The sequence below is a fragment of the Papaver somniferum genome, chromosome 1, assembly GCF_003573695.1.
Source record: "Papaver somniferum cultivar HN1 chromosome 1, ASM357369v1, whole genome shotgun sequence".
Taxonomy (NCBI): domain Eukaryota; kingdom Viridiplantae; phylum Streptophyta; class Magnoliopsida; order Ranunculales; family Papaveraceae; genus Papaver; species Papaver somniferum.
Genome location: NC_039358.1, coordinates 34,771,004 through 34,794,254, shown reverse-complemented (window position 1 = coordinate 34,794,254; position 23,251 = coordinate 34,771,004). Strand labels below are relative to the sequence as shown.

The 23,251-nt window shown below is 34.9% G+C and overlaps 1 protein-coding gene across 1 annotated transcript; it reads left to right on the top strand.

The window, feature by feature from the left end:
• The first annotated feature begins 12,660 nt into the window (after positions 1–12,660).
• On the top strand, positions 12,661–22,585 carry LOC113282981 (RNA cytidine acetyltransferase 1-like). The gene is made up of 26 exons (XM_026532089.1): positions 12,661–12,930; positions 13,034–13,125; positions 13,835–14,006; positions 14,111–14,233; positions 14,714–14,887; positions 15,537–15,647; positions 15,791–15,924; positions 16,003–16,096; positions 16,790–16,888; positions 17,169–17,305; positions 17,435–17,529; positions 18,152–18,275; positions 18,354–18,441; positions 18,528–18,627; positions 18,727–18,779; positions 19,328–19,504; positions 19,591–19,628; positions 19,998–20,094; positions 20,426–20,605; positions 20,701–20,809; positions 20,888–20,957; positions 21,034–21,175; positions 21,260–21,388; positions 21,551–21,676; positions 21,822–21,887; positions 22,013–22,585. Exons 1-26 carry the CDS (start codon positions 12,826–12,828, stop codon positions 22,283–22,285), a joined length of 3,108 nt encoding a protein of 1,035 aa, XP_026387874.1. The 5' UTR covers positions 12,661–12,825; the 3' UTR covers positions 22,286–22,585.
• The last annotated feature ends 666 nt before the right edge of the window (positions 22,586–23,251 follow it).

Here is a 23,251-nt window from a genome sequence, read left to right as displayed (position 1 = left end):
GCATGCAATCACAGAAGCAAATGATCTTTCGAATCTTTCACGAAGCACACTTGTTGGAAATTTAAAGATTTTTTTATCATGAATCACAATCTATTCAAGCTAAAGGAATTGCTTTTAAAGATGAAAATTTTCCAAAAGCTCATATGGAGAAAAATAGATTGTCAGATTATTCTGATAAATTGATTGTAGAAGATTCTGATGATGATATTGAACAGTCATTATTCATTAATCACTCGACAGTTTCGATATCTCTTAAAGAAGAGAAATAAGAGATTTATAAAAGATGTTCATCGATCTTCTCGACCCCATGATCGAGTTCCTGTCAAGAAAAAAAAAGGATCAAGAAGAAGTTGATGAATATCAGCCTCAATGCTTTAAGTGTAAAGGTTTTGGTCATATGGATAAAGATTGTCCTAATCTTAGGAAATACACCGGAAGCAAGGCATTAGCTTTAACTCTAGACGAGACCTCTGATTCATATGATTCTGAAGAAGAGGAAACAACTAATATTGTACTAGTTATTAATTTGATTCCCTCTTCCTCCATTAGTGATTTAACCATTTTAAAAATGGACATGTCTTCCGACGTTGAAAAATCATCTAATGGTAAACGGAAAAATAAGACAAAGTATGAAACTGTCTCAAGAACAATAATTGCTAAGAAGTGCTTATGCAACTCCAACCAATCTCAAGAAACTTCGTTAATTCGAGGAAACAAGAGAAGATTTTTTCATACGATACTAGATCAATAACACCCTGTTTGTTTAAAATCCATGATGAGATAAAATCTCATACTAATACCACCTAATCAGTATTAGAATTGCATCCTCACCTTGTGTGCCGATTGTGTGTGTGTGAGGAAGCAAAAAATCAAGGCACATTATGTGTAGATTATGGGAATAAAATCTAGTATTGAAAATATATTTTAAGATTTTCGTATTTATAGGAATCTTATATTTTCGGTAATATGAAAAATGTAAAAGGATCTCTCTGTTTCTCGGGTCCATTCCTTGTTTGAACCATGAGTCAGGATTCGATGTCTTCTCTTGCAAAGGTGCTTGATCTGAAAGATTTCTTTAAGAATAAGTATGCACCATCTCTTGATGCTAAGAAGTCTAAGAGGAAGATCAAAAAGAGAGATTGGCTTAGCAAGAAGGAAAGAGAAAATATGCTGAAGAAAAATCAGTGTATTGAGACATTGATACAATTTTGTGTTCAATCAAAGACATAATTACATGTACTTGCAGAATCCTATACGAAAACACTCAACTGCAAGAAATTATGGACAAGCAACAAGGTTATCTTCTTGAATAAATTCACAAACTCAAGTCTGAAAGTAATAACATGCCTTTCTCTAGTGATATGAAGGATTAAGTTGCTCATGGAATAAAGAATAAGATTAGATTCTTATCAAGAAAATAGACATCAATGTTTTGATTTATTTCAATTATTGTATAGCGTCTATTGTTGAATAAAACTACCATTTATGAATAAATTTTTTTTATAATTTTTCTTGTGATAGTTACCGATTACATAGCCTGTGAATGAATGTATATATTATTGTTATATGTATTTGGTCTATGGGATGTCTGATTTCGGTTTTCATTAACCTTAATATTCGATCTCATATGTTTTGACCCTTATGGTTTGTGTGGCTTTTTGATTTAGCGGGATTAAATTCTAGCCCATGTTGGTAGGCTTTATCAAAGGATCATAAGGTGTTCCGATTGAAACTCATATGTGAAAAGTCATAATATGTTGAATCAATTTATGTTTACATGAGTTGGTGTATAGCATAACATATGTGTTTCGGGTTTACAACTTTTGCTATTGGCACGCATTAGTTAAAACCGATTCAACTTTTCTCTGGTAATGGTTGCTTTTGTTGTTGTCTTTTTATTCTTGCGAGAGGATGACAACATACTTGGGGAGAGTTCTTACTTGAACTTGCGCTTAATGATATATCTTTCTTGTGAGAAGAGGATGCGGGATCTGAGGTAACAAATTTGTTAGTTAATCGTTTTCCTTTTTAAGAAAAGCCTGTTTATATTGCATATATTTTGCTTTGGCTTAACAAAATTTTGGCACAATTGATATACTCTATTATTGTGTATGGACGTGTGTGTATTTATGATTCAATTGTTTCCGGTTAAGAATAACTGTATCAATTTACTTGGCTTTTTATTTCTTATCTTCTTTATTGTTGGGTATCAAGTGTTTTTGCTTAAAGAAATTCGGTGCGATTGCGGTGCTATAATGTCTATGTTTGTTTCCATTGCTTCCGGTTAAGAAAATAATTATGCAAGTCAATTTATTTTGGTTTGTATGTATTGTTTAAGGAGACTTTTGTAGTAGGCACGGAAGGCGTTGGTGCATAAAGATGCTTAATCTGCAAATCTGCCAAAGTATTATTAGATAGAGGAGCTACACCACCAGAATTAAGAACCCTGATAGCAGCTGTATAAGAACCTTGGCTTAACTTCCTTCTACAAAGTCTAAGGTTGACATCTACTTGGTTGTCCTTATGTGCTGAAACTATAGGTTTTGTTGAAGTATCATGCTCTGCTAATAAATCTAGAATAAAAGATATATAACCATCAATGTCACGCCATTTAGCTAAAGCTTGATTTATATAAGCAACTTGTAATCTCTTACGCATACCAGACCTCTCTTCAGCCTTACACTTAGGAATATAATTCCTCAAAATGCATATTGGAAAAAGTAATAACTTAATCTAGCAAGAAGTATCTAAAGGATTAAGTATGACTTTGTCAATTGTTTGTTTGAAAGTCCTAGAGAAACTATAAGCCTACATTTGATAGGAATATGTCTAATAGTGTGGAAACAAACTTGAAAGACCTTATCTAGTAAGTCCAAATCAAGGCACTGTACATTATGAACATCATCATTTATATCGTCATCAATACAAAAACTTACCTCCTCAGGTGGTTTAGGGATGGCATGGATAAGAAAATCCGCACCTCTGCCATCGAAAGGAGCATAAATTACATCACCTTCATGTGACCTGCAACACTTCTTCCAAGATTTAGGATGCATACACTTTGTACACAACCACATCTTAAGTTGTGAAAGAGATGCCTCCCATAAAGCATATACTGCGCCATTATTATGAATTATGTCCCCGCATCTATCATATTTTGCACCATTAACAAGATGCTTATCATTGATGTTCTTAAAAAAAGAACTTCTAACTAAACATCTGCCCTTATGCCATTCTTACAACCATCAAAATCCCGGAAAGGACACCGGAGAAAATTATTAACAGTTTGAGAATCAGAAACCAGATATTGCTCTTGACTAGCACTTGTAACTCTAGGCATGATGTAATGCAGAGAAGAAAAGAAGACCAAGGAAAGTTAATTAGAGTTTTAAAGGATGGTAATTTAAGATTTCAGAACCAATGGAAACTTAAAAAACCATACAACAAAATGTAATTAAAACCATACAATGGAGATGTTGAGGCAAAGGACTAAACCTCAACTACTACCACTTCAACTTCTTTGTCTTTCAGAAAACAGATGGTGATGAACTGGAGAAAACGAAATACAAAACCCAAATATTCCTCCATAATCAACGAAATACACAAATTCAAAAACCTCAATCCTGTCGTCAAACAAGAAAACCCCTCCCTCAAATCCCCGATTGAAAACAAAAAGAAACCCCTTTTTGTGTTAATCGTCTTCTACTACAACTGCTTCTCAAAAAGAAATCGCTTCCGCATCCGACGAAATACACAAACTCAACAAACCCTAATCCAATCCTCAGACACATAAACTACTTCCTCAAAATCTTAATTCGATGAGAAAGAAAACCCTTTTATTACCCTCTTCTGCTCGCGAAAAAGAAATACTCAATTACTATTATATCCACTGTTGTTCTTCTCAGAGAAAATAAGATGATTATTAATTGGAGGAATCGATACCCAATTCCCTAATCTCCAACTGCAGACGACAAAATACACAATATAAAAAAAAAAAAAACCTAACTTGAATCTGTAAAACCCACTGTTCCAAAACCCTATTTTTCTCTCCAATCGACGAACCCATCCACAAAACTTTCCACAAAACCCTAATGAAACGATAAAAAAGATTAACAGAGAAGAAAACCCAAAAACTTTGTTTCCACAATCACCACAAACGCTGAAGAATCAAAGAAGAAGAAAAAATCTTAAGAAGTGAAGGGAAGAGAAGAGAAGAGAAGAGAGAGAAGAAAAATAATTTTTTTTTTATAATCGAAGAAGAAAAATAGTAACCCACTATGCATTATAATAAAAATATATTTCGTATTTTAAATTTTACATGATAAATGATGTCAACCCGCATTGTTATTGTAAAATTTGTTTTAGAAAAGACGAGGGTACCAAGTAGACCACTTATTCTTTTGCTTATAACACCTTATGTAATCTTTTCGAAATCGTAAAGGTCAAACAAACAAATTGACCTTCATAATGATATAAGTTCGACATAGAGAAGATAATAAGATCAACCAATGTATGATTAACGTACAAGTGTAGTTACTTTAATTATTATAAATAATTATAATGCGGAAATATAAAGCTGCAACACAAGACTTTGTTAACAAGGAAAACTGTATGGCAAAAAAGTTCCAGGACCTAATTCAGTTTTGAATACTCCCAAAACTAATCCGCTGCACAAATGCGTACTCGCAACCTCGTGTAATTGAGACGAATAAACTACCTCTACAGTTATTTCTAGTATTTATATACATGAAGTTTAACTTTTTATGATAATAATAAAGTTTCTCTAAAGTTATTTGATTAATCGGTCAATTAGTAAGTTGAACCCATTAACACATGAATGGTTTAATATTCAAATAATGCTAATACTGATAATGAATTCAAATTACAACAAAGATATTTCAATAGGTATTGGTAGGGTTCTCTTTAGATACGACAATGGAAATGGCCCAGTGGCTAGTAACTATCAAGTAGATCATAGAAGATGTCAAATAAAAAAAAATCAAATCAAATCCTCTTACATTTTGATTCATTTCAACAGAAAAATTGCCTATCAACAATCATTTTAGGGCACTGTTTACATGATTGGTCGTTTTTAATACAATTAACACATATATTATACATTATACAGAAATGCTTGCTACAGTAAAACTTTGATAAAGTAATCTACGATAAATTAATAGTTTCCTTAAAATAATATATAACCTTGTCTATTATGGGTTATATATTAAGCAATAGTTATAAGTTAATCAAGTAAAATCAAGTTTTAACAAATCCATTGTTTATTTCATTTTCCAGGTTTTGATTCTTTGTTGTTTCCTATTTTCTTATGTAGTTTCATCACTTAAAACAACAACAACATCAGATTAGGCGAAAACCCTATTCAAATAAATTAAAAAAGTCCTAGACTTTTCTTTTTTTCTTTTCAATATTTAAGACAATTTATCATGCTTAGAAAATCATGGACATTAGTATAGTCGAAAATTATAGATTCATGAGTTAGTTTAATATAACCTAGACTTACATGGAGAAACTTGTATACAATAGATGAAACATGTAATCAATAGATGAAAATGAAACGTCCAATCAATAAAGATTCACTATTATTTCCACATTTAACCATTTTGTCAAATCTATAAAACTATGCCCAAATTTTGGTGAAATCTACTGCAAACCTAAACCAATTAGATATATGATTATCATTAAGTAAAGAAAAAGAAAAAGATACGAAGGTTATTACCTCGTCCCATTCTTCAATGTGATTGAAACACCGTCGCAGATTTGATTGAGAAAAAATGGAGACTAAGGCTACTTAGAGGAGAAAAACTTTTAGATTGCTGAGAGAGGAGTTGGAGATTTGTTTCTCTCTCTCTTGTTACTTATTATTAAAAAGAAAAAACTTTATAACCTTGTCCATTATGGGTACCGAATAACTTCTTTAACAACTTCTTTATCCTTTTTTTCCCTTCTATTCATTCAGTTTTCTTCTTATTTCATTACCCAACACCCCTCTAAATACTATTACCAATTCCAAACAACTAACATCTTTAATTGATTGTATACGACGTTAGTATATTGTAATAACAAATACTATGATATATTCAGTTTCATTAATTTAGTAATGTAACATTCTAGGAAACAAAATGATCATGTGATTACACCCAAGTGTATTCATATGTATAATTTGTGTTAGAGCATTGCTCGATTGAATCCACCAACCGTTGCTATGTTAAGTTTAGTTCCAAAACTTGGAGTCGCTTGAGTTGATTACCAAAGTCAACTTCGTTAGGTTAGACTAGGAACATATAAATGTTGAGACTTTTCCTAGTTACTCATGAAAACCTGAAGACATATAGAAAACAACGAAGACATCATCCTTCAATTTGAGGTTGGTAACTACAAACATGACCTGTTCAATTTCTATTTTTTGTTCTTTCAAGTTTGCATTCTCTGAAAATATAACATTCAAAGTTAAGTTTGTTTATAATGACTTTGGTATTGGTGACTTGGTAATTATATTATAATCCAAAGAATCATTAAGGAATGAGATACAATAATTGTTTCTACAACTTAAGTACACAGAGTTATGTAGTATAGTTAAATCTAATCATTTGTTGTTTCGGGTTACGATACATCGGTGAAACAACTCAGGATAGTAGAATTTGTCTTGGGATTCACGTGCATGAGGTAGATTATTTGTAAGCGCGTGTATATCGAATGAATTGAGAAACAAATGAGTGTTTACTTGGTCCCAATTATACGAAGTTACCATAGTTAACTTGTATAGCCACTTAATTCTAAGAGTACTCAAAATTGGACCAGGTCCCATGATTTTCTTCCAGGAAGTTTTCCTCATAACAAATCTTATGCGTTTGTGTTATTTATTTTATGTCTGCATTATAATTATTGCTATAGTTATATTAAAGAACACGAAATTGGGGGATAAAAAAACTAATTGGGGGATAGAGGAAAAAGACAAAAACTGGATCCAAATATCAAATCAGGGTCACTCCTTATCTAAGTATTTTTTAAATCCTAATCTACCCCTCACTAATCAGGTTTAGTGGTTAATAATAATTAGTAAAAATCTTAAGTATTTGTTAAATGATTAGTGTATATTTGTATTTGGGTGAATGCGATGAGAGTAGAAAGATGGAAAAAAATTTTGAGAGGAACTTTTTTTGGTGAAAGTGGAGGACGATTGTGAAGAGAGAATTGCTGCTAGGAGGTTGAAAATTTAATTTTTTTTTTCTTTGAATCCACCATTGTTGCAGCTGAAATAGCTCGGTGTCGGCATTGTATTCAACCGAAAAAACCATGCCGACATTTGTTGGAAATTTTCATAAATGTTTTCCACTATCCGATGGGGGTCCGGGTCTCGTTACAAAATTTTCTGGTTTTGATCTTCAGACCTTTTTTTTTGTTTTAATCAGTCCACTTCCGGCACAGTCAGTTAATTCTCGAGCATGCCGGTATCTATGCCGGCATAGTATGTTGCTTAAATTTCTATGCCGGCACATGATGAAAAGTATCTAGGAAACTTCAAATTTTTTTCACTTGACTACCGACATTGATAGATTTCTATCGAGCATGCCGACACTCAGTCCCGGCATTGAATGTTAAGTATGCCGACACCATTTTCCGGCATGGTCTTCATCAATTCCGGCATGATATTCCTCACTTCCGGCGATGTAATTTTTTTTATTTCCGACAAGGTCTTCATCACTACCGGCATGCTATTCATCTATGCCGGCATGGTCTTCATCACTACCGGCATGGTCTTCATCTATGCCGGCATTGGTTTTCATCACTTCCAGCATGTCTTCATCACTTCCGGCATGGTCTTCATCACTTACGGCATGGTCTTCATCAATACCGACATGGTATTCATCACTACCAACATGATCCTCATCGCTTCCGAATGATAAAAAAAAAAGAAATCGTTTTCAAGGGAATGGGGAAATGGGGAAAATTTAAAAGGGAAGAGAATTTGAAAGAGTGGGGAAAATTTAGAGTTTGAAAGGGAGTGGGGAAAACTCTAATTTGAAAGGGAGTGGGATAAATGGGGGATATGATTTTGTTTTTTTGATTTTTATTTTTAGCAAAGGGTATTTTAGTATTTTCAAACCAAAAAATCACCCCTTAACACACACCATGGGTTGGGAGAAGTAATCTATATCCCCCAATTAGTTTTTTTATCCCACAATTTCGTGTTCATATTAAAGTAAATACTTGTATGTTAATCAACTTTATAAAAGTTCCATGGTTAGCTCGTTTCGAACTCTGACTATTTCCAAGTACACCATTTAAATAATTTTTTGGTCGCATTGTTTCAGCAAGGTTATACAAGGTGTGTTCATATATTATTATCGAAAATATTATGGTGTACTCAATTCAATTTGTAATTTCAATCATATATACATACGCATGAAATTGTATAATCGTATAAATATATGCTAACACGAAAATCATCAGGCATAGACTGAATCACATATATAAATATCAAATCAAAGATCATGTAAACTTTAGGAATACTAAAAAATAATTATCAATGTATGCAACCAAATATTGGACGTATCATTCACGTGTGATCAACCCATTTTTATCATGAACGGATGGATGTGATTTCCTGACTTAAAATTCACTTTGGGGGCAATTTTATTTAGTATTTATTTTGCGACTAATATAGTGGCAATGATGATAATGATAATATTGAAACCAATTGTGGTTGTTGAGATCAGATATAAGAAAGAAGGCAACCAGACTAGGTGACGTTCACCCAAGCTAAATTTGCTTTATAATAAACTTTCAACAAAAATTAAATTATATGATTGAGATTTAGGAAAAACGTCAGTGGTAAATAGGCGAAACCTAATTTATCAGTAATTTAATATTTGGCTAAATTGACAAAATTTATCAGTCCCAAAATTATTAGTTTATCGAAAAGTTTATTATATATCAATAGTTATGAAGGAAGGAGGATCATCACTCGTTCTTATAAACTCTTTCAACCTTATAAGATTCGGTAAAAACAAAAACCATAGACCAAAAAGGACATTCCAAAATGAATCTAAAACTGTATATATGGGCTATGACTAGAGGTGTACATGGTCGGTTTCGGCTCGGTTTCCAGCCAAACCAAAACCATTATTCTCAGTTTCTAAGAATCTTATCATCACCGAGCCATAAACCGTCAACTCGGTTTCTAGCCGGTTTATTCCGGCGGGTTTCAGTTTATTCCGATGGGTTTCGGTTAACCGACCGTTATGTCAATTTCAGGAAACTGATAGTTCAAATTTTAAAAAAAATATCACAGTTTAAAGAATAAAATACATTTACAAAGATTATGGATAACCGATTACTTAGTTTCAAAAATCTGTTCAACAGAGAAAAATTCCAAAATTTGTAATCAAATAAGATTGAAAAAAATATATACAAAGCTCATTATACAAAGAAATAAATTTTTTATTAGTCCAACAATTCATTGAATAATATTAAAAAAATCTTGACCAAAATGACAAAACTTCTGAACTTCATACTTTCGTTTCCTCCCAAATTCACTGTCCATCATGACGAATTCTGAGCTTGAAACATGGTCTTTCAATTTGGTTTCCTGAATCTCCCCCTTCTAGAAACGAGACAGCGGTTTTGATTTGATAAATCTATCTCCCTCTTCTTATTCCTCTTCTCTTATATATCAGTAAGAACCACCACCACCAACTCCACCACTGCTTACAAAATCCACTACTATCAGTAGTCAGCACCACCACCACCACCCCCCCACCACCACCACCTCTTCTCCTTCTGGAAACTTAAAAAGAAAAAAACCCAATCAAAATCAAAATCAAAATCAGTAGTCCATAAATACTTTGGAAAACCCTAAATCTAACCATATTACACAAACATGAGATCTAATTTTTAGACTTGTAACAGATTCAAAATCAAAACTTGAATCAACTTCCTAGGACACCAAAACCGAAACATGAATCAACTGTTGTAATATCTTCTTTATCATAAAATTTACTCCTTTCACAAATATACTGACAAAAATAAAATAAACAAATGAAACAAATACCCAAAAAAGATAAAGCTTAATTTATACCTAACCATCAAACGAAGACACATACTTAAGCTTAACTTACATAGTAGTATTTACAGAGGAAGAATAAGGAAGATAGTGAAGTAGGCAATTCGTAGTCGGGGGTGGGGAGGGGAGGCGTTGAGATTGATCGCTGTCGTATGCGTCAAAAATAATTTCACTTTCCTAAAGTATATGATAAGAAAGAGTTTGTTTCCACAGAGAGACAATTGTAGTTATTATGTATTCAATTTTCTTAAAATAACCAATTGGGGGGATTTCTGATTTTGTAAAAACAATATGAATTAAATCAAAAGCAAAGTAAATAATAGAATGTAATCAATGAGAGAAAGATATTGGTCAAGGAGTTCATCTTCTATCTTAAACAAGTGCTTGCATACATGATTAGAATTACAATTTAATCTCTTTTATTATCAAAAGCCTAGAGAATCAAGAGAGCAAGATAATCTATTAATTTCCTAAGTTCATCAACATACACATTAGAGCTGCGTATGTGAATTCTACCTAAAGAATAACCTAACTCCTTGCGCTAATTAAGTTCAATTCCAAGGAGCATTAAGTTTTGGAAATAGGCTAATCAATGCAATTGTCATACATTGCGCATGGCAATTCGATAAAGGTCAAACTCTACATATGATTACAAGAGTGTATCACTAAAAACCGTAATCATATCATGCTCTTGTATTCGGGGTTATCGCTTGATGAAAAACCCTAAAATAGCTATGGACAAGGATGCAAGTTCAATTAATTGGCCACTTAACTAACCAAACATCTAAGTCCTATCACAATACATCAATCATGTGATTATTAAAACAATAGAGATTTGAACGATAATCAAGAGAGAAAACTAATGCATTAATCAAGCACAAGTTGTAGATATAGGACTACATCCTTAACCAATAATATAAGATTTAGCTACTCATAGCTATGGAGTTCATCATAATCAATAATCAAATAAAGAAGATGAAAGCAAAGCAAACCCTATTAGCGTAAACAAAAGCGGCTCTCTCCTTAGCTCCAAATAGAATACTCGTCTTTTTCTAAAAGTTGTAGAAGTCTTCTCTTTTATAGATCCTCTTGTTCCAAAATTAGGTCCAAGTCTTCAAAGTCCATTAGATAAAAATCCACGTGGCCCAAAAGTGAGAAAACCCATGTAGAAACTCTGCCAAATCGTCGCCGGAAATGGCCGGAAGTTGGACGGAAAAGTGAACGGAGAAGTATCTCAGGTGACCGGCAAAGTCCGCCCGGTCACCGGTCAACGGGTCAGATCGGTCGGGTCAACTGAGTTAACTCGGGTCAAACACCGAGTCAGTCACTGAATCAGAGCTGATTTAGCTGAGTAGGTTTTGGCCAAGGCCATTGCACTAAACTAAGCTTTGTGCTGCACCATGATTGTGCTTCATAGCTCCATCCATCCATGATGGCCCTGCATCTTCAGTGTTGGACCTGGCCATCCAAAATTTGCACAGTTCATCATCTTTAATCTTGTCAGCAGCATCACAGCACCACCACTTCCACCTGTAGCTTTAAATCACTCACTTGAACTGCAGCTGCAACCAATTCCTGTAGTTCAATTCTTGCACTTTTGCATCTCCTGCCACAAATAAAACCACCTGTGATGCTTCCATTAGACTCTCCACTAGCTACATCACAACTTCAGTCCCATGGATATTTCTGCCGCTTCATTACTAGCTCATGCCTGCACAATTCTACACATTCACCAACAACATCCGTCTCTTACTTCTCATATCCACTTCTTCTCTACAATTTCTCTTCATCACTAAAGCAGTCGTGCTTTTCAGACATAAATTTGCATCACTAAAGCCGACATGCTTTTCAGACAAAAAATAAGAAATAGAAGCAAATTATGAGAAATAGTTTGTCTCCAACAACATTTGTATCTTTTTTCCTTGTTCTTCTTCTTTTGTTCCAAATGACTCCAAAGTACCTAAATACTCAAAAACAAACATAAGATACATAATTTACAAGAAAACTCAACAAAGAAAGCATAAATACTAGATATAAAAATTAGGTGTTTTAGACACCTATCAGAGATTGAGAGAGGGAGAAGAGGGGAATGAAACTGGTACTTCGGGTTGAGTGATTTTATACTCTGACTCAATGGCTACAATCCAATGCATCTAAAATCTACGGTGGAAATAAGTATAGAAGGATAGCCGGTTTTGCCATTGGTTTTCAGTTCGATATTCTAGTCAAGTCAAAACCGAAACCGTTAACTCGGTTTTTAAGATTTAAAATCAAAACCAAACCATTGGTAAATGACTCGGTTCGATTCTCCTAATTGGTTTGGTTCGACTCGGTTCCTTCGATTATCCGTTACTATGTACATTCCAGTCTGGGACGTTCATCTGGAATACAAAACTTCCCAAAAGAATGCATCATTTCCTGGATCTGAGGGTGGGGGTGGTTGTCTCTAGCCGCTTCTAATACTTGGATCAAAATAAAACTTAGGTTTGTGCTTCGGATACTTTTAAGTAGAACCAGTTCCATATCGGCCCCCAAAAATATTCCCAAACCAAAAGCCCTAACCAAAACCCTTGTTCTTCTTCTTTAACCACAACAACGAACTGCTGCCTCTTTTTTACTTCTACTTCTCCATCTCTGTGCTCCATTATCTCCACAGCAAACCGCCATATCAAACCCTAAAGCTTCTGAATCAAACGCCGTGAGTTCAAATAGAAGCTCAGAGTTGTGATTGTTCAGAGAAAATGAGGAAGAAAGTAGATGACCGTATTAAGACCTTGATAGAAAATGGCGTTAAAACTAGACATAGATCTATTTTCGTTATTGTTGGTGATAAATCTCGTGAACAGGTATGTTTTCTTTGCTTCAATTTAATCAATTCCTTCACCAAAATCAACTGTTTTGTTGTATTTTGATTTCTAACTAGGTTTTTTCGTTTTTGTGATTAAACAGATAGTTAATCTTCATTACATGCTTTCAAAATCAGTTGTCAAGTCTCGTCCCACTGTTTTATGGTGTTATAAGGATAAACTTGAAATCAGCAGGTATATTTCTTTTTCCAATTTGTATTCAATGTGTCTAGTTTCCCTAGATGTGAAATTTGTATGTGAACAAATCACTATTTCAACGTAATTTTGTCTCCGTGACTGACCTAGATTACCTTGAGTATCTGCTTTAGTCTGTCTGTTTGTATCGCTACATGAAACCAATCAGGAGTTAGGAAGAGTAAAGTATGTGAACAAACCACCATTTTAATGAAAATTTTGTCCCGTGACTGACCTAGACTACTTTGGCTATCTGCTTAGTCTGTCTGTTCGTATCGCTACATGAAACCAATCAGGATTTAGGAGGTTTAAAGAATGAATACATTTGAACTGTGTTGATTATAATATGTAGTATGTAGGTCGTGATTGACTACAAACAGCAGAACATGTTTTTGTAGTAATTTTGCCATACTAGGTTGTAAGTTAGGTTTCTTCATATTTCGTTTATCTGGGATGGGGTTTAAGAATGTCACTGGCTTTGAGACCTGTGCTTCTTGTAAAATTGTTTTCTGTTAGGTCAGAGGTATCATGAAATTCTTGTGAAGGCTAAGAATATTGTTTTCTGTTAAGATTGTTTTACCGACTGGCTCTAGTCTATTATCTATTATAGACGTGTTTAACTATATAACTAGTTTCTGTATTTTTTTGTTTCCTACTCTATCTACAAATGATTGCTAAGAAACAATTATAACGAGTTCTGTTTTTATAGTCACAAGAGAAAACGGGCAAGCCAGATGAAGAAGTTAAAGCGGAGTGGTTTACTTGATCCTGAGAAGGTTGATCCTTTTACACTTTTTGTGGAAAGTAACGACATGACATATTGCATGTACAGAGACTCAGAAAGGGTTCTAGGAAATACATTTGGCATGTGCATTCTCCAGGTATAACACCACGAGTTTATCTTTTGAGTAATACCATTCTATACACTGTGTCCAGGATAGTAGTCTCACCCTGTTCATGTTCTAAATACCGTTTCGTGCTTTAGGATTTCGAGGCACTGACGCCGAATCTTCTTGCAAGGACAATAGAAACAGTAGAAGGTGGTGGATTGGTTATACTGCTTCTCCGTTCTCTATCATCTCTCACTAGCCTCTATACCATGGTTATGGTATGTATCATATTCCTATTTCGGCTGTATAGTTTAAAGTACCTTTCTTTTTATTTTTTGGTTATTTTGTGGACTTAACAGGATATTGTAATGAAGGCACTTACCTTTTGTGATTCCTGTTTGTGCCATGATATAGGGGTTATCTTTTTTCACATTTCTACAGAGAGTATAACTCATTACTTGCATTTGTGGCAACAATAATCTTCATATTTATCTAAGCACTACTTCTATATCATTTGTTTGACGTTGTATTTTAAGTGAGCTAGCCCACAAATTTTAGCATTAGACCCAGAAGGAGTTTGCTTCATTTTTCTATATTACTTTTGGCTATTATCATATAGAAAATACCTATGGACAACCTCTGCCATCTGCTTAACCTCAGCAGACGTGCTCTTTTGAGCTTCACAGTATAAAAGTCGTTTCCTGGAAAGTGGTATATGTATCGCTCGTGGCCAACTAATAAGTCTCCAATGTTTTCAGGATGTTCACGATAGGTATCGAACAGAATCCCATTTTGAGCCGACTGCACGCTTTAATGAGCGCTTCTTACTCTCCCTTGCATCATGTAAAGCCTGTGTAGTTATGGACGATGAGTTGAATATATTGCCGATTTCATCACATATGAGGTCGATCAAGCCAGTTCCGGTGACCGACGTAAGTTTTTGCTTATGGATTAGTGATATGATATTTGACTTCTCCATAAAATTGTTTATGCTGTCTGAAATCCAGGGTAAACCTGTTGACTTTTCTTTTTATAATTTTTTGGTGTGTTTTCAGCACTAATCATTTTCCATAAAGAACTGTAGCACGCGCCAACAGAAATAAGTGTAACAAGCATAAGTTGACAGAAAATACAAATTTTTTGATCCTTGATCTTTTCAGAATGATTTTTTAATATTCCTCAGTGGTTGTGGTTTAGCATATGTTGTGGAAGTTTGCCTTGTGTTTTTGATATGGAAATGGAGGTAACAGTGACAGTTCACTGCACCTCTTCCACACTGAAATAATACTTTTTCAAGTTGCAAATATTTTACGGTTTACAATACTTTCAGTGGAATATTCTAAATACTAAAAACATAAATTACCTGAAATTTGAAAATTGAATTTGATAAGGTTTTTAATTTCCAACTCCGTGCCGTCACCTTTTGAAGTCTAAATAGTTGATCGGCATGGGTGATTATTTGCTTAAAATTAGATGTTAGTTAAGTGATAATAAGATTACTGCATTGGCTGTTCTCGTAAGAATTGTCTGGTTTTCTGACATTGTTACTTTTTTTGTTTTTTTGTTGGTTGGCGGTTTAAGGATTCCGAGGGACTTTCAGAAACACAGCAGGATTTGAAGAATCTTAAGGAACAACTTAATGATGATTTTCCTGTTGGGCCATTAATCAAAAAATGTTGTACGCTGGACCAGGTATGAGTTTTCTTATATTGGTAGGGCCTTGTTTAATTTCAATTTAAAAAAAAAAATATCTTGTTAGAATGCTCATTTGAAGAGAACCTAGAAAGTGGCATTACCTTAGAGCCTCAATTGATAATGATTATGTTTGTGAATAGGGTAAAGCTGTCATAACATTTCTCGATGCAATTCTGGACAAGACTTTAAGGAGTACTGTTGCTCTGCTTGCTGCTCGTGGTCGTGGAAAATCTGCTTCACTTGGTCTAGCAATTGCAGGAGCCATTGCTGCAGGGTTATATGCCTGAACTTAAGAGCCTTCAAATTTCTAAAATTTCTTTCAAGGAAGCTCAATTCTTATTTGTTTTTTCAGCTATTCAAATATTTTCGTGACTGCACCTGGCCCAGAGAACCTGAAGACCTTGTTTGAGTTTGTCTGTAAGGGTTTTGATGCACTTGAATACAAGGTATCTATCTTTTTCATCTCTACATGGCAAATTTGAACATATATTATGGTGGGGGATAGTTGGGTGGTGAGTGTTATAAGTCAATAATATTCTCAAGTAATGGGAAACGTGCTATGTTTTTTTGTCAGAAATTGATTCTGATTTTAGGAATGGGTAGAGACATACTTTGTAAAGGACATGTGGGGGAGAAGTTCGTATATAAGTTCGTATTTGTAGGATATTCATAAATTTGAATCATGGGTGAAATTGGTCCTAAAAGAAGTCTCCTCCTTCAAATTAGAAAATCAATTATGTTTTGATACGTGGTAGGAGTTTGGTGTCGAAGTTCTAAAATATGTGTATCAATTTTCGGAATTTAGATATTAGCTTATTCTTGGTTTGTATTTCGCCATTACTTGTATCCAATGTTGTTAAATATCGGTCCTCCCATTGTTTGTGAATAAGATGTTCTGTACCTAGAGTTTCGTGTTGTTCATCTGAATACTAATTTAACAACTTATGTACTGAAGCCCATCATCTCCTTCAACTAACAAATCAGATTGCCTACTTTCTCTTTGCATTATTTCTCATTCATACAGTTAATACTTATACTTGATAACTCTTATCTGATCACTCAAACTGTGATTCTGCTACAGTTGTGTTATTTAGAAGAATAAATAAATATAATAGCCTAACCAATGCTATCATTTGCAGGAGCATATGGATTATGATTTGGTCAAAAGTACCAATCCAGACTTCAAAAACGCTATTGTGCGAATCAATATCTACAAGCAACACAGACAGACCATACAGGTAGGAGCAATTATGATTAGTTACTTTGTTTGTACATACATAAACCATAAACGAAGCAATAAAAATCTTACTCACATGCGCACGCACCATAGATTAATGCCTTTATATGTCCCCCATCCTCTTGAAGTCATTTCCATTGAGCCCACATTTGGGAAGTTGTCTAATCTCTCTGTCCTCCATCATGTGTTAAATCTTATGCATGGGTTACTTACATTGATCCGGATAACAGGTTTAAAATAATTTGTCTGCTGAGCTGTTTTGTTTTTCCTTGTTGTCTCAGTACATACAACCACAGGAGCATGAAAAACTCTCCCAGGTTGAGCTCTTAGTTATTGACGAAGCAGCAGCTATTCCCCTGCCTGTTGTAAAGTCTTTGTTTGGCCCTTATCTGATCTTCCTTTCTTCTACTGTAACTGGGTAATTTTCTTGAGACAGCTTCCTACTCATGTTAGCATCTGCACAATTCTTTTCCTGGGAAACCCAATAGTCAATCTAACATAGGTATTTCTTGCCCATTAACTTCTGAATTATGTTTTCTGGTCAAAGCTATGAAGGTACTGGACGCTCCTTATCACTCAAACTTATACGGCAGTTGGAAGAGCAGAGCCAGAATAATAAGAGTTTGGAAGGGGCTCTTTCTGGTATAATTTTTCTTTTCTTCAATATTTGCTAGATTAAATTTTCTTGCTAAGTTACGATGAAATAATAATGTAAACGTTTTCTTTTGTATTTGATGGGGTTGCCATTGGCCATTGTATTGTAACAAAGACTTGTCACATTATCAGTGCCTAATGTATTGTTTACTGATCTCTTTTAAAATATATTAGCGCTATCCTCTTCGTGTATCATGGCTTTTATTGGAGAAAAAAGCAGCCATCCTTTCCAGTTAATCAAACTTGAAACTAAGTTGGTTAGCAGAGCTGGAGTTTGTGGTTACCGAAACATTTCAAAAAGTTCAAAGCAAAAAGTAATTTGCTTAGTCATTTTTGAACCTGCGCTCTTAATAACGCGTGTCACAGCATTTGCCCTGAGAATGTCCCAGCTGAGCATCATGTTGGGATTTAGTTGAATATGTTTTTGACTGCATATACTGTTATATGTATTATATAATGGTTTACTATGTTCTCGTGGTAGTATATAAGTTTAACTCCCTTCTTTACTGACAAATTTTTATGTCGTTATAAGTGCCAAGTAGCAAGATTAATATTGTTCCTGTGTATCTTTTTCTTGGATTTTTACCTCTTTTTTCATTTATTTGTGCAGGTAGAGTTTTCAAGAAGGTAGAATTAAGCGAAGCCATTCGATATGCACCTGGTGATCCAATTGAATCATGGCTTCATGGTTTACTTTGCTTGGATGCCACAAATACCGTTCCTAGTATCAATAGGTAAATGCAGAGGTATTTATATATGGCAGAGTCTGTCATCAAATGCATTGTCTTACTACTGCTGTCTTTTGCCTCAAGGTTACCTCCTCCAAATGAGTGCGATCTTTACTATGTCAATCGGGATACTCTTTTCTCTTATCACAAAGACAGTGAATTATTTCTGCAGGTAAAGTTTCGTTTTTGTTGAATCCCCTCGCTTCCTTGTATTTACTTTTGTGCGTATCTCATATCTGTTTAACCTTGTTTGTGCAGCGGATGATGGCTCTTTATGTATCTTCTCACTACAAAAATTCTCCAAATGACTTGCAACTAATGGCTGATGCTCCGGCGCACCATTTGTTTGTTTTGCTCGGTAAAGTTGATCTATTTTGAATTGATTTTAATATTGTCTTTCTGTGGCTGGTGTCTCAGTTTATGTTTAAAGTATAATGTATGATGACTGTATATTCAGGTCCTGTTGATGAGTCCAAGAATCACCTTCCAGATATATTGTGCGTCATCCAGGTCTGTATTTCCTATGTCTATCTTCCAGATTTTTTTTAGTAGATATATTGTGTGTAATCTTGGTCTGTAGTTCCTCTCTATCTTCCAGATTTTTTTTTTTTAAATATTTGGTTTCCACTTAACAATTTGGTTTCCAGCAATCTAACTTATCACTTCATACATAGAGAGGTTTAACTGCGGGTGGTAACACTGATGTGAAATATGTCATTCAAGTTCCGTTACTTTATAGTTTATATCAAACTGTTTTTTGTTGTTGTGCCATATGCTTCAGTTCCTTCGTAAGCTCTTCATTTTTTGCTCTGTAGCTTTTGATCATCTTGTTTTAGTATATGGCTAACTCCAGCACAAATTGCTCTATAGCTTTTGATCATCATGTTTTAGCGATAAAGACACTGGGACAAACACTATCGACTGTTTTTCTTTTACTCGCATATCATAATTTTTTGTTTATCAAATTGCTCAGCTTCATTAATTTCATAACGTATCACCGCTTTCATATTTTTGATCTCATTGCATTGAAACATTTGGCATGGTTGTGTTGTTTACAGGTGTGCCTCGAAGGGCAGATCTCTCAGCGGTCTGCAATGAACAGTTTAAAGGACGGCCGTTCTCCTCATGGAGATCAAATTCCTTGGAAATTTTGTGAACAATTTAGGGATTCTATGTTTCCAAGTCTTTCAGGTGCTCGGATTGTGCGCATTGCTGTCCATCCAAGTGCCATGAAGGTAGGTTTCCTGTTTTGACAGTTTTAATTTGTTTGATCCGACAGTGTGTGTCAAGGTTTGTAAATTGTGCATTTTATTTTTTGTAGCTTGGATATGGTTCAATGGCAGTGGAACTTCTAGCGAGGTAAACTTCTTGGACTTCATTTCTTAATATTGATTATATCACACTTATCGAAAGCAAATCGGTGGATTCCAAGACCTTTAAGAGGTCTCAAACTTCATGTTCTTTAGTTAAACACATGCCATCATTTTGATTACCTGAATTGTTTGTTTCGTTCGGAAATCACATATTTTGAGTTCGGCAAGGAACTGTGACTTCCGAGTATACATTTCACACCATACAGGGCATTCTTTTTTTGTTTTGTTTTTGTATTTTTTGCTGAAAGAAGCTTGTCCAACGAAGCTATAGGAATGTTATTTTGCTTTCATTATAACAAGTATATGGCAGTATAAAAGTTAGTCAAGGTGAAACTTGTACTCTCAATTTCTGCAGGTATTACGAAGGACAACTGACTTCTATTGATGAGACCGATGTTGAGCAGGATGACGAAGAAAAAGCCCCTGTCAAAGTTACAGAAGCAGCTGAAAAGGTCAGTTCTATTAAGTAGAAGTGGATCTTAGATATCAACTAGGCTGGTGACTGCTGTTTTTTGTTTTTGTTTTATTTTCGAAGCTCCATGCTGACTCAAAATGAGGTGAAATTTGGCTTTTATCAGTAGTAACCCCAGGGTTATTGTTAGTTAGTCGATATGCCTATTCTCCACAGGGGAAGTCGTCCATACAGAATAGCAGTTGCATAGTTCCTTTTGCATAACAGCAAGGACCATTTGATTATTAAATCTACTGTGCATAACATTACTTATGTATACTTCAGAGTATTTTTCTGATAACAAATGGTATCTAACTCTCATTTTGACACAGGTTTCCTTGTTAGAAGAAACTATAAAGCCAAGAGCTAATCTTCCACATTTACTAGTGCATCTTCGTGAACGGAAACCAGAAAAGCTCCATTATATTGGTGTCTCATTTGGGCTAACATTGGATCTCTTCCGGTTTTGGAGGAGACACAAATTTGCTCCTTTCTATATCGGTCAAATTCCGGTCAGTGCTTCTTTCTTGTATGTTAAGATGATATTTTGAATTAGAGTTACATAGATATTCTATTGGTTTGTTGACTTCCTTGTTGGGTTCATCAGAATGCTGTGACGGGTGAACATACATGCATGGTTATTAAGCCATTGAATAATGATGATATCGAAGTCAGTGGATCCGATCAATGGGGTTTCTTCTCTCCGTTTTATCAAGGTGAATTCATTTTGTAGCACAATAAGTTTTGCTAGTATTATTGTCTTTCTGGGTCTCACTGTTTCGTGCATGACTCAGATTTCAGAAGACGGTTTGCTAGACTCCTGGGTTCAAGTTTTAGATCAATGGAATGCAAGCTTGCTATGAGGTAAGTTTATAGAATCAATCCCAATCTTCGTCAATCTAGTAGGCATCCAAAACCTAATTCTTCTTCTATTGTTTAGTGTCTTGGACCCCAGGATCAATTTCACAGATAGTGAACCTGCTGCTGAAAATGGCTTTATTACATCACTGAACGGAATATTATCACCCCATGATATAGACCGATTGGAAGCCTATACAAGTCATCTTACAGAATTTCATATGGTGAGATTTCCAAACTTCTCAGAACTGAAGGAACCTTATTTGGTACTACTTATTGCTAATGATATTCTACATATTTTGCGACAGATCCTCGACTTGCTACTAATTATTGCTCATCAATACTTCCAAGAGAAGCTTCCAGTTCCGTTGTCTTACGTGCAGGCCTCTATTCTACTCTGCATGGGCTTACAAAACCAAAATGTCACTTGCATCGCGGTTAGTTAATCCATTTAATGATTGAACTAGTCTTAGATAGTATCTGAGTAAACAACTCTAAATTGACAAAGGCCTTACATTTCTTGCCAGTGCTGTTTGTTCTTTGCAGTTGTCATTATATTGGTGTTGGAATAATGTTTTTCGGCTTGTTATTCCGTGCAGGAACAATTGAAGTTAACAAGGGAACAGATTTTGTCAGATTTTATTAAAACTATGAAAAGGTTTTACAAATATCTGCATAATGTCGCAGCCAAAGAGATTGAGTCCACACTTCCTCGTCTTAAAGAGGTAGTACGCCGCTAGAAAAATCATTCTCTGTTCTCCTTCAGCAGTATATAAATCTTTTATCGGTTTTTGTCAAACATTTTTATGCCCCTTTTGAGTTTGTCACCAGTACTGATATTTTTCCGTTGTATATGTAACTTCGATTCAGGTTGAAATGTTACCCCACGATATATCATTGGATGACGACCTGAATGATGCAGCAAAACAAGTCAAGGTGTGTAAATCTTTTATATGCTCATGTTTCTCACTCATAAATCATCTTCTACACTTAAAAAGAAAGAGCTTGTTTCTTGTTTATGTTTTGTATGAGTTTCAAATCTTCTTTTCAATCATGTACAGGACAAGATGAAAGCAGAAAGTGAGGGCTCTTTGAATCCACAATTTTTACAACAGTATGCAATTGTGGGCAAAGAAGCTGCTTTTGATGAAGCTCTAAAGAAAGGGGCAGGAAAGATTGGCGCAGGAGGTGTCATTAGTCTGAAGTCAACTAAAGAAAAGAAGGAAAAAAAGGAGAAGAAGGATGGGAAGGAGAAAGAAAGTGATGATAAGAGCAGTAAGAAAAGAGGGAAACATGACTCTGGATCACGATCACACAAAAAGAAGAAAAACTAAGATTCTGATGGTTTTGTAATTTTGATAATATATCTCGGTTTTATATCCTTGATGATTTTGATCATCTTTCAGCACAATGACAAGTTGCCAATTTCTAATATATTGAGCAATCTAGCTAATATGAAACTGTAGGGCTCTGCGAAGATAAGTGATGCAGTCTAATTTTGCATATGTGCGGTAGTATTTTTCCATTGTCTAGTTATCTTTTGGGCTCTCCTGTATAAATGGCATGACATGCTAGAAAAGAATCAACTCAATAATTATATATAAGAAATGCAAGAAAATTGTTTGTTTGCCTAATGTAGCAGGCATACATGGAAAGAAATTCTTATTTCACAAAATAAACATTCAAAAACCACCAAAACTAAAGCAAAGCAGAAAAAAAAGAGAAGAAAAGAAAAATAAAATCTGTGCTCGAAGCTTACTAAGTAGGAGTGAAGGAGTCTCTATAGCAAGAGTGACGAAACCAGTTGCTGATTATCATTTCTCCCATATAACTAACCAAAATCACTAATAAACACATTTTGATCCCAAAACTGCTACGCCTCCGGGCTCTTCTGTCAGTATAAACTACTGCCGGTGAAGGGATGGTCTTTCGACTCCGAACTCTTCCACCATCATCACAAACTACCGCCGGTGAAGGGATGGTCTTTGGATTTCGAACTCTTCTGCCATGATCATAATCTACCGCCGGTGATGGGATGGTCTTTCGACTCCGAACTCTTCTGCCATCATTACAAGCTTCTGCCGGTGATTGGATGGTCTTTCGACTTCGAAATCTTCTGCCATCATCACAAACTTCTGCCGGGAAATGAACGGTCTTTCGATTTTGAACTCTTCTGCAACTACAATATAACGCCGGTGAAGGGATGGTCTTTGCTATGTCTTTACCCGCGGCTGCTTCCACTTTGGATGCCTCTTGAACTGCACCATTAACTGTCGCTGTCTCATCCGGGTCTGCTTCCA